Source organism: Myodes glareolus, chromosome 27 (assembly GCF_982192425.1).
Source record: "Myodes glareolus chromosome 27, mMyoGla1.1, whole genome shotgun sequence".
In the NCBI taxonomy this organism is placed as follows: domain Eukaryota; kingdom Metazoa; phylum Chordata; class Mammalia; order Rodentia; family Cricetidae; genus Myodes; species Myodes glareolus.
Window position 1 is genome coordinate 11,601,272 of NC_142052.1, and position 13,106 is coordinate 11,614,377.

The following is a 13,106-nucleotide window of genomic DNA, read 5'->3' on the forward strand; positions in this document are numbered from 1 at the left end:
ACATGTGTGTGTATGTGTGTGTGTGTGCGTGCTTTGAGCTTATTTGTCCTCCTCCTCTGCTCCATTCCCCATTGCCCCAACTCTTGTAATTAATCTTTTTTTATTACTTTATAAATAATACCAATCAAAATTTCCACTTCCTCCCCTCCTCCCACTACCCTCCTGCTCCTGTTCTCATCCTCCAGTCCTAAGAGAGGGCAGGGTACCCTGCCCTGTGGGAAGTCCAAGGCCCTACCCTCTCCATTTGGGCTTAGGAAGGTGTGCATCCAAAAAGACTAGGATCCCAAAAAGCCAGTACATGCAGTAAATGTTATTCTTTTGCTGCGGTGCCTTTAAGAACTAACCACGCCCACCCCAGTGACTTCTGACCTCCTCGCCGCCATCTTAACACACTCTCTCTCTCTGTTCCGGCTCTTGGTGTGTACACATGTGTCTCTATCTCTCCCTATGTTTCTCTTTACGTCTCTCTGATTTTCTCCTTTTAAGTAATAAATATCTCCCTTTCCTTTAAATAATAAATGTTTAGCTTTATGTATAGCCTTCTGTCCATTTACTCTGCCGTCCACCGCATCCAGCCGCCTAACTCTGTCGTTTGCCCGGGGACCCTGCACTGCCCTGGCGGCGACCTCTGCCTGGCTCGCAGGCCTCCTGGGGCATCCCATCATCATATTCTTTTTAAAGAACAATATTTGTTTTTAAAGAACAATAGTAGAAACAAATACCAGTGCCATTATCATTGGCTTCTCAGTCTGCCCCATTGTCAGCCACATTCAGAGGGTCCAGTTTGATGGCATGGGATCTTTTTAAAGTGCTCTCTTTTTACAAGGTTCCTCTGGCCTTTACTAATTAGAAGTATTTTTTACAAATCTGCTGTGCCATAAAATTTCGTTGGTTCAAAACCTTGGAACAAAGCAATATATCAAATAATTATCTATTTAAGAACCCAATACTTACAGCATAACATTTTCAAAAGTCATCAGTTCATGAGCAACCAAGTAGGCACCAAGCCGGAAACAAGCGGCATAGGAAAAATACATCATGGCCTGGGTGAAGGAGAATGTGATCCCAAAGATGTGAGCTTTCTTCAAAGAGTTTCTGGAAAGAAGAGAACCCAAATTTACCCCACTTCATTTCTCAGTCATCAAGTAACTTTCTGTGGGGTTGGCGGTGGGGCACACGAGGGACAGACACAATGGACTCCATTCCTTAGAACTGGTCTCATCTCTGAGACGCAATGGTGTCTCCATCTTTAGTGTAGGACTTTTAAGTCTTAGTGGGTTGATAACCTGACCTGTAACCCTAAGAAGAGCCTGTTTTACATTAACAAATGAATGGTCCTTCCCTTTTCCCAACTCGGGGATCAACACATCTACCCAACACCCTCCAGCTGTGGTTGGCAGGGCAGCAGGCATGTCCTTGCCTGTGGGGATCTAGCTGAGGTGCACTTCCTCAAAGCAGTGGAGGGCACTGTGTGTGGGAAGCAAAAGGCACTTAAGTGCCTGGAGCCAGGGAGGCTTTACAAACCATTAACATTCCAGGAATGTCTGAACAAGGATCTTGGGTGTGAGGTGAGGGCAGGAACAGGGTGGGGATGGGAAGCCCTTTGACCTTCCTATCCTGCTAAACCCACCATCTTTCTTTTTGTCTTTGCCACTTACTGGGATTTCTCTTCCTTCCTTCCTTCTTTCCTTCCTTCCTCCCTCCCTCCCTCCCTCCCTTCCTTCCCTTCTCTCTCTCTCTCTCTCTCTCTCTCTCTCCCTCCCTCCCTCCCTCCCTCCCTCATTTAAGACAGGGTTTCTTGTTTAAGTCCTAGTTGTCCTGAAACTAGCTCTTGTAGACCAGGCTGGCCTTGAACTCACAAAGATCCACCCTCCTCTGCCTCCTTAGTGCAAGGATTAAAGGCGTGCACCACCACCACTACCACCACCTGGCAACTTCCTGGGATTTCAAATGAAAACTTTCCTCAGAAAAAGAGGGCCTGCCATGATTATGACAAAGGTGCCTGGAAACCTTCAGAAAGGTCTAGTTCTCGCCTTGTCCTAGAAGAGGAACTGAGACTCCAAGGCTGGCCTTGCCAGTGTCCTGGTCACCTTTTTAGAGCTCTCATAGGTACTGCTGGGTTACAGGGAGAAGAGAAGGTCTCCCCAGGAAAGAAAGGAGCAGAAAGTATCCTGGAGAGATCCCCTCAGTGTCCCACAACACCTCCATAGAGAAGTCTCCCCCTAATACGGCAAATAGCAGGGTCATCATCCTGACTGGACACCAGAGGCGTTACCCATGGTCCTCTTCTCTGTCCTCCCCAGTGTCCCTGGCCTTCACTGCTTCTACCTCATAGATGCCCCTGCCTAAGCTCAGGTCTCTTCATCTCTCTTGAGAGTCTCAGGCGTTCCTTCTAGTACTTTCTTCTGTTCACTCTACTGTCTGGCAAAAACGATCCTGAAAACGGAAGTACTCACTAGAAATCCCCCCAGAGCCCTGGCCCACTCTTCAGGGCTTCTTACTTGTATGGTATCTGCAAGCTGTGAGCATACATATCTTCAAACTTCTGCTCCCGAGTCAAAGAGACGACAGTGCGGAAGTTCTCTATGGCTTCAGTAGCGATCTGTAAAACAACAGGCAGGAGACCCAACAGGATCTCTTTTGAAATCTATAAATATCGTTAATAAAAGTAATTTGCTACAATGTATTTAGCATGTAGTATTATCTATGAGCATCTTCTTTACTGAAAAAGAATATTAAATAATTTCTCAAACTGGACTTCAGATCTGTATGGGACATCCACTAATCTGTCCCCCCTCTTTATAGAGATGGCCTAAAGCCACTCACTGTCTTTACTTGGTTTTAAAAGAGGCACTTGAGGATTCAGTATGTCCTTTACAGTGCTCTTATACAGTGGACTTATTTCAAACTTCAATTGCTTTAGCTTGTTTATTGTTTATTTTGAAAGACCTGGATAAATCCAGACCCCTCTAGCAGGAAGAGAAGAGTCAAAAATCTAGGATTAGCCGGTTCAGTGACTCTGTTTCAGGAACTAGCTGAAGATAAAGTTAGATTGTAATCTTGAGAATAATATTGAGAAACAGGGAGTTACCCCCTTGTGATTATCACTGGTATTTTCAGAATTTTCAGTGAACACTGGTATTTTGGGAACTTTCCAATGACGCCCTCCCTACCCCCTTTGGATTACTGGGTTGTGGTTTCTTCCCTTAAATACCCCTTCTCCCAGGTACTCGGGGTCGAACTCCTCCCCAGGTGGGTTATGAGTCTCAGCCCCACTGCAGTGGTTCCTATCCTGTCAAATAAACTTCGTGCGACTGCAGCAAGGACGGTCTCTCATGAGTTACTGGGGGAGTTGTGTTATCCGGAGACTTGAGTGAGAGTCTCCCCATACTGAGGGTCTTTCAATTTGAGACAGGGTCTAGGAAAATATGCAAGACTGACCTAAAACTTGAGAATTTCCCACTCAGTCTGGGTGCCGTTAATACTGCCATGCACTGTGATACCTGCCTTTACACATTTTTGTTTTGTTTTGCGTATTTTTAAAAATGTGATATTTATCTATAAGTGCCATTGCTTTAAGACCTATCTGGAATATGCTACAAAATAAACCGTTCCACGTCAGCATCTTAGACCTTCACGTAAACAGTGCTCTTCCCCCAAGCTTACACATCACTAATGATAAAGTGGATTCTGAATCTATACTGTCTTGGGAAAAGAGCATTCCAGGGTTACTGAATACATGCAGTGCGGTACCATAGACAACCTTAACAATGCGGCCTGTTTTCAGCCCTAGCAGCACTTCCAATTCTTATTCCCACAGATATCTTTGAATGTGAGGATTTACTGGCATGAAATAATTTACTTAGGAAAAGGTTTTGAAAGTTCAATCACTAGGTTAACGACAGTAAACGCTGTTTGTCATCAACAAACATTGTACAGATGAACAGGATTCTCTGGTATTTCCATATATTCACGTCATGTCCATGTACTTCTCCACCCTCTCCTCAACCCTTCCTGGGTCCAGACATTTCTCTCTCACCTTCTAACGTATTCTACACATGGAATAAAACAGACTTGTTTGTTTCTTACTTAACATGACCTACTCCAATTCTACTTTCCTGCAAATTTACTTTGTATGTGGCTTCTCATCTGTAAAGCGAAGGGGACAGATAGAAGCTCTCTACCATTTCTTTAGCTCTAAAACTCTACGTCACCAAGAGAAGTTCCTCTTAGATAGTCTTCTCTCAGGCTCTTTCACCGGTCAGACCTGATTGTAACAAGGACACATCCCATTATGTCATAATTGTAGAACAATACCCCAAATATGGAACCCACTTATTGTTCACTGAATCCTGTACAAATTATCTAAATATGAAGATTAAAAAAATTATTTTATGTTATCAATATCAGTGTGTTTGTCTGCATGTAATGTCTGTGCACCACTTGCATGCCATGCCCATGGCAGACAGAAGAGGACATCACATGCCCTGGAGCTGGAGTTACAGATGGCTGTGAACTGCTGAGTGAGTGCTGGGAACCCAGTCCTCTAGAAGCAGCTCATTTGTGGGAGGAACAGTGGGCAGCTCAGCACGGCTGCTTCTTCTCCAGTCAATTCCTACTCAATACTTTAAGCTCTGACTTGCTGTTACCTTTATTTGCTCCCTCAAGCAGTCTGCTTCAGTCATTTCTGCTGTATGCTTTGAGTATTTTATTTGCTGATGTATTGCTAGCTGTCTGTTGCTTCTATCTACCTGCGAGTTGCTATTATTCTTGTACTTTGGTTTGCTAGCTGCACACTTTATAGGCTCACTTAAATCTGAAGGTATGGCTATCACAGATCATTTTTCTGGATGATCACTACACACACACACACACACACACACACACACACTTTCTCTCTCACTCTACTTGTAATATCAGCACTGGGGAAGTGGAGAGAGAAGGGTCCTTGGGACTTGCTGAGCTAGTCTAATCTAACCAGTGGTTTCTGGGTCCCAGGGAGGGACTCGGACTCAAAGACAAGCAGGATGGCTCCTGGGAAATGACCCGAGCCTGACCCCTCACACATACGCACAGCACCCATACTCACATACAACATACAACTGCATACACACACCAAACACATATGCACTTTAGAAAATCCTGAGAATAAAGAAAGTAAGATGTTAGAGGAAAAAATGATCCAGAAAATCTTTGTTCAGCTACATTAAACTATTTTTAATTACAGGGGTTCACATAAATAGGAGCGCTGTGCCGGGTTAGTCAGACAACTGAACAAACCACAGCGAAGGGTGATAGAAAACAAGTTCCACGGTCAAATTCAAATGTCGGAAAGACTTTCTGTGCAAGGCACCGGGGTATCGCTGAGAAAAATGAGAGTTTGGACACAGGCTTCATATGGTCAGTGAAATCACATTCTATTCTACAGAATTATTTCTTCATTTTTGAGGCACAATGAAGTGATTAGGAAAAACCTGAACTAGAAGCTTGCACCCTTACAGCTTCAATCTCCACAAGTTTTAAAGACTAAGTAATTCCCTAAATGAAGAATTTGTAGTTGGAAGAGTAAAAAAAATACTACTGTTTCGTTCAGAAAGTATCATTTACTAAATAATTTTGGAGAAAGGAAAATACGTGATTTTGAAAAAAATATCCCTTTACCCTCTTCCTCCTGCCTTCAAAAAATAATGTTTGCTTATGGCTTTCAAGATTGAAAAACCCTCCATGTTTTCAGTAGTGCTCATTAGTCCATAAGAACACGACTGCACACAGCCAAGCACAAGCCATAGACAGTCGAGCTATGAGTCTGACAGAAAGAGTGAGAATGGTGAGCAGCCCTGTCTTCCCAGACACCATGACTCCGGCTAACAAGGACAGTCTGCAACACCATACTATCAGGACATGAGAAGGCCCTGACATTCCATTGCTGGAATATGAGCAGCCCTGGGCATCACACACTTGAGTAAGTGTTCTGTGAAATTACACAGAACTGCTTAAAAATCTCAAGCTTACCTCATTTCTTTAGAGGCAAATTATCAGACATAGGCTTGTCCTTCGTGGAACTTAAGTTTTAGCAAGGAATACACACCACTCATTAATCAAGAACTAGGACAGAAACATCAGAGGAGGCACACATTCAATAAGTGTGTGGCCTCGGAAAACACAACTCAAAAACCTGAGTGATGTCAATGAGTCGTCCATGAGATCCAAGGGAAGCAGAGTCGTGTGATAGGAATTGCACAGCCCCCGGCGGCTGCAGCAGTGTGCACAATGAAGGCTAGGGTGCAAGGAAAGAACAGTCATTGAGGACTGGACCACATCGGGTTTGCAGCCGGGAAAAAAGCTTGGACTGTGTGCAACTCGTTAGAGGTCACTGCAAGATTTAAAGTACAGGCTAGCATGACCCAGTCTGTATCTAACAGATATGAGAACAGACTCATGTGGAGAATGTAGAATACAGGAGACTAGAGCTAGCATGACCCAATCTGTATCTAAGAGATATGAGGATGGGATCGTGTGAAGAATGTAGAATATAGGAGGAGAAGTCTATAGAGTTAGATCAGTGAGACCTCCACTACCGTGTGGCTTTGGACACAATCCAGGATCTCTCTAGACTTTGGACTTTATCATCTGTCCAATAGGGACAATTCTGCACAGTTACTGACAGCCTTAAGTAAGAGAATACACATACAGCTCATAAGGTGATGGTGGCTATAGGCCATCTATTTAATAGTAAATAGTAACCTGAGAATTATAACAATGAGGTTGATTTTTAATATGAAGTAGATGGCTGGAATAGCCACCGCCAGGGTCTCTATGCCCTGTAGTCCCTCTAAGGATCTACCACTGAATTAGAACCTGACCGTGACTCTGAAGATCTGCCATAGGCAGACACATCCATCTCCAACTGTGCCCCTTTCCTCACTCATGCTGAAGCAAGCCTGTACCTTCACAAGCCTGTACCAGATGTCTGGTTTTTAGGATTGGTCATCTTCCCACCATCACTCTAGGACATTTGAAGCGTACCAGTGCTATAAAATCGCAATGCTTTTCTTCAAATGAAAAGTCTTCACCACAGAAATAAAGAACCCAAGCACACTGTTAGCTGAAGTTATTTACTCAGGAAGCTGGGACTAGGTTGCTTGAGCCAGAACACTCTGAGGGCATTCACACTGTGAAGGCTGACCCTGGAAACAATAGTTGGAGGCAAGAAAGCTGGCCGTAAGGATTTCTCTCCGAGAAACTGCAGGGAAACAGGAGGAAGAACCTGGGTAATGACTAACTTCTGGGACCTTCCTAATCATTTATGTCAGTGAGGTGCCTGGCTAGGAGACAAAGTACCAAACACACACCCACTGGGAGCCCAAATCCTTGGGCTGGGCCCTACGTCTTGAGAATTTGGAAAATCAAGCACTAGTAGACATTGGGCTCATTTGAGGGGGCAGCCCTGTTCCAAACTCTCATTTCTGAGAGAGCATGTGACATCTGACTATTCTCCACCATAACAGAATGTGGATTCCCAGCTAACCTATAGGAGTACCACTGCCTGAGTTTGGATCCTGGCTCCAGGAGAGACTGATTCTAAGGCCTGAAGAGCACAGCCTGTGTGTCCATCGGTCTCACCTAATGAATTTTTTTAGCAGAACATACCTGGTCGGGTCAGTACAAGAAACAAAATATTTGCCAGGAAATCCAGTAAGTCCCACAAAAGCATTTGTTAAGCTGTGAAAAAAATAGCTAAGGGTGCACAACAAACAGGACTAAGGGGAAGAGAGCAGATGTGAGAGAAGGGGGGGGGGCATGGAAAAGAGGAAAGCAGTAGTCTCAAGTGGAGTAATTTTTCCATACTGCTTCTCTCCAAATGTGCATAACAAAATGTGCCTATGTCCCCCGCCTACAGGAATGGCTTAAAGAAAGATAGAAAGACAGAGAAGGTGGGGAGAGAAGGAAAAGAGGGAAAAGAGAAGAATGGAAGGGAATGCAGGGCAAAGTGGAGGCAGCAGCCTGAAGCCAGAAAAGCCACCAAAAGCATCTGCCAGTCTCCAAACTGAGAGAGGTGTTGCCCACTTTTCTTCAGATATGAATCTGCAGGAAACTGAAGTTTGCTGGAAGAATGGTTAGGACGGCATCCTCAGGGCCCAGCCAGCAACAGGGAACTGGTGGGCGTCACCACCTACACACTTTTTATGCTAGAGAAGAACCGCGCTGTGTTGGACTCACCTTTCCAGAAACCTCTAGTTCTTTCTTGTCTTTCAGAGCTTGACTAGACATGAGCTTCATTTCCATAAAGCCACCCAAAATAATGAGCGGAACAATCACTACAAGCAAAAGTGTTAACTGCCAGCCATAGATTAAGGCTATGATGATTCCTGTCCCGAGATTTGCTACATTCTGGGTAGTGACAGCAAGCCTGGAACCCATCGCCTGGAAAACATAAGGAAGTAGAGACACGTTTTTAGATTAACTGTAAAATACATGTACTCTTGAGACTTAGGAGAATTTGCTTTCATGTGAAGACACGAATTTTCTTCTCGGATCCTAAAATTGTGTCTCTCAAATGAGGATTTCCCCGACTTCTGCAAAAATAGGACAGTGGGTCAATAATCCAGAACTGATTTTTCTCTCTATTCTGATTCCTTTTTCTTTCGTTGGTGTGTTTGCCTGGAGGTGCGTGCGCGTGTTTGTGGGGTGCATGTACATGAGCATGCTGGCGTACTCACCCATGTGGAGGACAGAGCAGGATGTGGAGGGGTTCTGCTCCTGTTCTCTAAGCCTTCCTGCCTTAAAACATTAACCATAGCTTGCTCACAAGCTCCTGGGGTCCCTGTCTCTGTCCCCCCAGTGCTGAGGGTTGCAGGCATATGCAGTCAGTCATGTCTGGCTTTTTACGTTGAGTGTTGTGGAACTGCAGAGAAAGTGCTCTTTCCTTCTGAACCTCCCCCCAGCCATGACTGATTCCTCAATTCAAAGACATCTTTATGGACCAAAGCATGATCACTAAAGCAAGTTCAGGGCAGAGGGAGACACAACAATGAACGTGTTTGCATTTTCACCCCATCTTCTTGAAGGCTACTGTGATGAAGTGGCGGGTATGGAAGACACTGTAACTTCAGCCAGAGATCAAAATCTGTTGATGTGAGAATTCAAAGCTATTCCTTCTCTAACTTTTAATATGTGTTTTGTCTCCTATCATCATTTTAAGGAAGCTTTTCTTCCTTTTTCTCTGAACTGTATGCCTAGAACATCCTGACAAGAGGTCATGTGTCCTTCTTGAGTAGCGATTACAACTGTCCATTGATCAACTGAGCAGTAAGACAGACTGACCGTGCGAGATGCACTATTAGTACTTCCCCTTCTGTTAGCAACAGTCACACCTCAGATGAGCCTTCTGGGCAGGATACCACACACAGTGGGTCTTTTCTAATAACTGTTCTCGGTAGACCTTATCAAAGGAATTCTTATAAGTTATATACCATTCAATATATATTTAATTTTATACCTAGCTACAGTGCATGTGATACCCCAATGGATTAAATAAATATTTACATTTTTTTCTGCCAACCCCTATTGACATTTTCTTAAAGACAGCCACTAACAGCTCTAAGGGAAAGGAATTTCATGCTGCGGATCAAACGGCATAATGACATCACCCCCAGGAAGCACGTACCCCTTTCACGTTAGCAGCATCACTGGCGAGCCTGGTGGTCAGGGCGCCAGTGCTGTTCTTAGGGTCATCGAACCAGCTTATGTCCTGTAACACAGAGGTATTCTTTCACCGTAATGCCCTAGTTAGGGAACTCTGAGATTTAGGAGAAAGTGACCGTGTCCCCTATGACATATCCCCCACATTTAGTATCCAGAATTTAATGCTCAATAGACAGAAGGGAGTTAATATGCAAGCACACAACTGGACTGTTTTATTCGTTAATTTATATAAAAATGTCTCCTTGTCTCCAGCAGAACTCCAAGGGTTAAACAGTGGAGAGTGACATGTTGCTGTCATCCTTCAGCCTCAGCTCCAGAGACAGAAGGCATGAGGAAACAAATTCACGTTGTCTGAACGGGACTTAACACTCCGGACAAAAACATATTAAAGAAGGACAAAAGAGGCAAGGGACAAGGCAGGGAAGTGGCAGGAAGGACTTTCTAAGGGGACTGGGAGCAGACATTCTAAGAAAGGAAGAGATGAGTGTGTCCAAGAGAAAGATGATGCAGCACTTGCAGTGACCCGAGCCGAGGCACACTCTGTCTTAACAAAAGCTAGCAGGCTATGGTAGCCCAAACACACAAACAACAAGCCCACAGTATTTGTCTCTAAACCAGCCTCTCCCTGTGGATTCTTTTGTCCTATTGGGGTCCCCCTGAACCTCTCTTCCACCACCGCTGTGCAGTTACCTATGGTGTCTTGAAGACAGGGGTGCCATTGCAGCTGAGGTGGATGGGAGCTGCACATGGCCTTTGGCAGCTGTGGAGACTAGAGACTTCCCTGCTGAATGCACACTGCCTCCAGACCAGGATGGGGATGGCGGCCATGAAACCAGCGAGGAGGCTGAGGAGCAACTGACTGGTCATTAAACAGGAGTGGTCATTAGGTTTCAGTCTGAACAGCGGCCTACAGGCCCCACCCTCCTGTGCATGTCATCCCCCTCCCAACATATACATAATTTCAAAAAATAAAATAAATCTTGAAATAACAACAAAACAACGGCCAAGGAGATGTGACTGTCCATATGGAAGACTAATGCTTTGGAGATGGGTTCAAGTGCCTTGGGCTTGCTTGGGCTAGGATGCCTGAACATTTTTTTTTTTATTTAATAGTAAATGACAATTGATCATAAAGGTTTTAAAGTCATGTGTAAATTTCTCCTCTTTCAACGGGGCTGTCCTGGGACACTTTCCCCAAATCCAAATTCTTCTTTAAGGAAAATATGCTCTCTGTCTGTTTGAGAAGATGTGAAGTGTGAGATGCACTCTGTCCTCTCAAGGCAGGGAGCTAACACTCTATGTGGGTTCTGTTAGCCTTTGAGGAACAAAGAAACCAGGCAGTGAGGGATGATGCTCACGGTAATGACCCTGGATCTGTGGAATGAAAAGCATGGGGCGGGGCGGGGTATCCCAGGCTCACAGGAGAAAGAAGGAAGAGGGAATGAGCACTATTGAAGATGACTTTGGTTTCTGCATTTTTCAATACTGGACCAAAAGACTAGAGGAGAATCTACTCTGGAGACTCCATTTGTCCCAACTCAATCTGGTTCCTTGTGCCCGCCTGCAGCAAACAGAGTTCACGTCCGCAGTCTACATCGACAGATGGTTTACCAGCATCTCAAGGGGAGGCTAAGGGAGACCCATGCAGGATCTCTATCTAAGGAACTTGGCAGTGCTCCTACAATCTATGTCTATGGAGCACAAGAGAGAATTCCTACTCCCCCGACCCCAGGGTGCAAGCCACAGCGGCCGTACCTGTCTCAGAATGGACTTGAAAACCTTGTATCGGAGTCGCTTAGTGAGGATCTCTCCAGCTTTGCCAAACGTGAAGCCCTAAGAAGAACAAGAAGGCATCACACAGAAGGCTGGCCAGGAACTCAGATACCAAACACACAGGGGATGGATGCTAAACTAACCCCGGGCTCCCATTCTCATGTCTCCATCTCTGTTCTAATCACTATAGCACATTGAACACTCCCTACTGTGATCAGGTCGAGGGCTGCAGTAGGGAAAAGGGTAGAGGGGAGGAAGGAGCAAGAAGAGGAGTCAGAGCCACAGGGCTGGTACAGTCCAGGTGATGAAAGAGGAACTATACAAACAGGAAAAGTAAGCACTTGTGTCCAAAATCTTTCAAAATGAATACAGAAGCGATGTAGACACTTACCTGAAAGAAATATGTAACAAAACAAATCATTCCCATGACCAGAAAAAGCAGTGAAAACAAATTACAATTCTGTTGTTTGGTTTCGGGGTCATCATCTCTTGTGAAAACCTATGACAAAATATTTGAGGGGTTGTTAGTTCTATGGCTGAGGAAGGCACTCCTCAGGGAGGCCATCCCAGTCTCAACTCAGTGTGGGGGACAAAACAGACTTTGTATCCTGGAACAAGGGTGGCTTCCAGAACACTGCCCTCTAAGGCATCTGCATCTGTTCCTTCATGACAGAGATGGTCTGCCATTCACAGACTCACCCAGCATTTTCCCGGGTCCATAGAAATCAATGCGTGCTATCCTACTATGAAATGCATTGTAATAAATTCTCTCCACTTGGAAGTTTGGTAAGGAACACCATTGTTCAATAACTCATTGTTTTACTATTCGAAGATTTCAAAGTGTTCCAAGCTGTTTGATTACTTGGGACTGGATACCGTATCACGGAACTCATCCCTGAAGAAAATGGAGTCTCCCTCTCTTAGCAGCCATTGATTGATGATGGGGCCTTGTGAAATGTCCCCGCCCACACAGGCATGTTGACTGGTATGTCATTATATGGGTCTTGTTTAGGCAATTATATTGTTGAGATTTCATGGGTACAGCTCCCATGTTATCCAGCAGCAGGTGTCTTGGTTCTCTGGCTCTTACACTCTTTCCACTCCCAAAGGACAGCTCATTCTGTCAACTGTCTTTTATCCTCATTTCTTTGTGTTCATCCACTAAACAGACTCAGAGTGTGTAGAACAATAATAATTATGAAAGAGTGAAAGAACTTGAGAGTGGGGGGCTGGAGAGATGGCTCAGCGGTTAAGAGCATTGCCTGCTCTTCCAAAGGTCCTGAGTTCAATTCCCAGCAACCACATGGTGGCTCACAACTATCTGTAATGAAGTCTGGTGCCCTCTTTTGGTCTGCAGGCATACATGTAGACAGAATATTGTATACATAATAAATAAATAAATATTTAAAAAAAGAATTTGAGAGTGAGTGGGGAGTAGATCTAAGGAGCTAGGGAAGGTTAAAGGAGATGAAAATGATTACTCTTGCATCAAAAATAATTAAAAATTTAAATAAAAAAATTCGATTTCCTCTTACAAATTAGACTTCTATTCTCCTCTCTTCAAGCCATGTGTAGAGTCGTGTTTTTCAGGCTTATCGTCAACGGTACAAATAGAGGCCGTTCATTCG

At 44.5% G+C, this 13,106-nt stretch overlaps 1 protein-coding gene across 2 annotated transcripts in view; it reads right to left on the reverse strand.

Moving 5' to 3' along the window:
- Positions 1–13,106, reverse strand: part of LOC125399934 (multidrug resistance protein 2) — a 59,713-nt gene that overhangs the window by 20,067 nt on the left and 26,540 nt on the right. For both annotated transcript variants that reach the window (XM_087902429.1, XM_087902428.1), the window contains exons 18-23: positions 11,870–11,977; positions 11,461–11,538; positions 9,668–9,751; positions 8,221–8,424; positions 2,502–2,602; positions 955–1,095 (exon numbers count right to left, since the gene is read on the reverse strand). In XM_087902429.1, coding sequence (XP_087758555.1) covers positions 955–1,095; positions 2,502–2,602; positions 8,221–8,424; positions 9,668–9,751; positions 11,461–11,538; positions 11,870–11,977 — 716 coding nt within the window. The remainder of the gene's footprint in view (positions 1–954; positions 1,096–2,501; positions 2,603–8,220; positions 8,425–9,667; positions 9,752–11,460; positions 11,539–11,869; positions 11,978–13,106) is intronic.